At 34.5% G+C, this 2,881-nt stretch overlaps 1 protein-coding gene across 1 annotated transcript in view; it reads right to left on the reverse strand.

The window, feature by feature from the left end:
* Positions 1 to 630: 630 nt before the first annotated feature.
* Positions 631 to 2,881, reverse strand: part of CUNH15orf61 (chromosome unknown C15orf61 homolog) — a 9,190-nt gene continuing 6,939 nt past the window's right edge. Inside the window, exon 3 of the mRNA XM_017851206.1 lies at positions 631 to 1,515. Coding sequence (XP_017706695.1) covers positions 1,388 to 1,515 — 128 coding nt within the window. The 3' untranslated portion in view covers positions 631 to 1,387. The remainder of the gene's footprint in view (positions 1,516 to 2,881) is intronic.

Below are 2,881 nucleotides of genomic sequence, written 5' to 3' on the forward strand. Positions count from 1 at the left end.
AGCCATTCATTTAACTAGTGTCAAGTATATTCTTCTGGACTAAATATATTGGCATAAGTACTTCTTTGATTAAACTGTTACTCAGAATTGCTTTTAGACAAGTGAACACTACACATATTTGCAGAACAGTTCACTCTCTGTAGATCATTTAAAATGACTACCTTTAACGGAGCTGGTTTGTATTACTTCATTATTCTGGTGCCTTCACCTCAGTCACTTCCACTCACTTTCTCTACTGACTTGACAGGAGTAAGCATCCAAATGTTGAATTTTATTAAATGTTTTGCTACAAAAATGTGTTAAGTGTTGCAGAGTATCAGCAACACATTAACATAAAATGACATATAATGTATGTTTGTAATTATGGGAGAGATCATAAATCTTAAACACCCATTGGTTTAGAAATTAAATAGTTCTACTTAGTTCTCCCTAAATTACTCCAAATTTCTGAAATTTACCATTCATCTGGGTATTTTGTGACTACCCCAAGGATAAATTTTTTAAATGACTTGGCTTTCAAAAATGCAATTAAGTTAATAAAATTCAAATGCAAAAGTGCCATTAGGTCTTTAAAATTTCAGCCCACTCCCTATTGCCAATAAGTCTATGGATATATACCTTATCAGTTAATTGCTTTTATAAACAGTTACTAAATTTATTTTTCTGCATCTTTCTAGAAGACCTTAATTGTTCTGGCAGCTTTATAGGAAAGCTATTTTAACTTTTAATAAGTCTGAATTTAATTCACCTTGCTACACTTATATTACCCACTTATTATTACATTTTAAAAACGATATGGTTTTGGACTCTTTAAGCAACAAGAAGTTTCAACATTACACTCCAACCCTCCAGGTAAATGGCACAAGGCCTTTAAAACATTTCTATTTACAATCCTGGCAGCTGAATGGCTTAGTCTTGAGATTACAATTAGATTCTCATCAATTTTGGATTTGCCAATGATATAATATTTCCATCATACATCCTAATGTCTTCTACTTCTTTTTCCATTGTTACATAAAATATTTTCCCCCCTCCTCTCTTGTGTGGGCATCTCTATTTTTTCTTCAGAGTTGATTTAAATTGTTAATACCTAATTATAGAATCTATTACATTGTAATCATTCTTTATCTGTAAGTTAACCTAGTTCTAGGGAAAAAATGGTGTGAAGCTTCATGTGTTTGTAGTTGCCATCAGCTAAACAGAGTACGTAATATATAACAGTGTACAAAAAGCTTCACCTCTTGAGGGCAATGATTCATCTTAAAGAAGCAGATACTGTAGAAAGAAAAAAGTATTTGCAAAAGTTTTATTTTAAAGGATCAAAAATAAATACTGCACATATACACAGAGAAAATCCACTGATATTTATGTTCTTCGATGCACACTTTCAATACATGGCACCTTCATCTTCTTTATTGAGAAAATAAACTGTTATGGGTCCATAACTGGTATGTACAGTCTCTGTGACTCTGGCAAATAACCAGGAGCCAAGTCCATATAATAAACTTGGAATACCTAGAAAATAAATGAATATGTATCAACATCAATGCTTATTAATCATGCAAGTTACTAACCACATATAACACTCTTCAGCAATGTTAACAAATTACAATGTGGTAAAATATAAAAATATTACTCAACATTGACTCTATGATTATCTAAGGGCTCAATTTCATCAACGTGGAACATGATGGCAATTACGTGAGTCCAGAGGTTTTCACACTATAGACAAGGCGGGTATAAATGTTAATTCAAGTACTTCATAAATTCATTACCCTTGAATAATCATGAAGTAATTCTGTATTCTTTTCATAAATAAGAAAATGGAGAAGAATACTCATTAATTTAGTTGTAGATACTCCTGATTATTAGCCTTGAGCTAAAATTACCAGGTTAACACTACCGATTTTTTTTTTTTTTTTTTTTTGAGATGGAGTCTCACTCTGTTGCCAGGCTGCAGTGCAGTGGTGTTATCTCGGCTCACTACCACCTCCACCTCCTGGGTTCAAGCGATTCTCCTGCCTCAGCCTCCGGAGTAGCTGGGACTACAGGCATGCACCACCATGCTCAGATAATTTTTGTACTTTTTTAGTAGAGATGGGGTTTTACCATGTTGGCCAGGATGGTCTCGATATCTTGACCTTGTGATCCCCCTGCCTAGGCCTCTGAAAATGCTGGGATTACAGGTGTGAGCCACCGTGCCCGGCCAACATTACTGTTCTTTAAGTTAGTAGTAACACTAATGGCTGAAGTAATTTTTGTGCAACTTAAAAGAAGCTGGGTCAGAGAGCTGTCTTTAAAATCTAACTCCAAGTAAGATTTCAGTACAACAGGCATGAGAAAAAAATTATTATTAGCATTTTTTCAGTTGATCTGAAAACAACCTTGTTTCAGCCAATTTGAAATCGATATACAGTAGACTCCAACATGTGTTTCTTCTTTGGAATTGATAAGATTTTGCTGCTTTGAGATTAGTTGCCATTTGTGATATACAAAACTAAACACACTATCCAGAGATATGCATTAAGCACTCACTTGCATATGAGACTGTTGGACACAAAACAAACTTTCACAATTCCTATCTTTTTAAAGGTACTTATTTAAAATCAATGACTACTAACATATTAAAGATGTAATAAAACCATAGGCACATGAATCAATAACAAATAGTATGCTCTAGACAAGCATTAATTTTATGCTCTTATGAGGGAAATGGGCAGAAAGTGATACGTTAAAAGGATAGCTGTACATTTGGAAAATCACTTTCTAGTAATAAAGAAAGCAGCCGGGCACTGTGGCTCATGCCTGTAATCCCAGCACTTTGGGAGGCCAAAGCAGGCAGATCATGAGGTCAGGAGTTTGAGACCAGCCTGGCCAACAT

This window comes from Rhinopithecus bieti, unplaced genomic scaffold (genome assembly GCF_001698545.2).
Source record: "Rhinopithecus bieti isolate Rb0 unplaced genomic scaffold, ASM169854v2 scaffold_31548, whole genome shotgun sequence".
Lineage (NCBI taxonomy): Eukaryota > Metazoa > Chordata > Mammalia > Primates > Cercopithecidae > Rhinopithecus > Rhinopithecus bieti.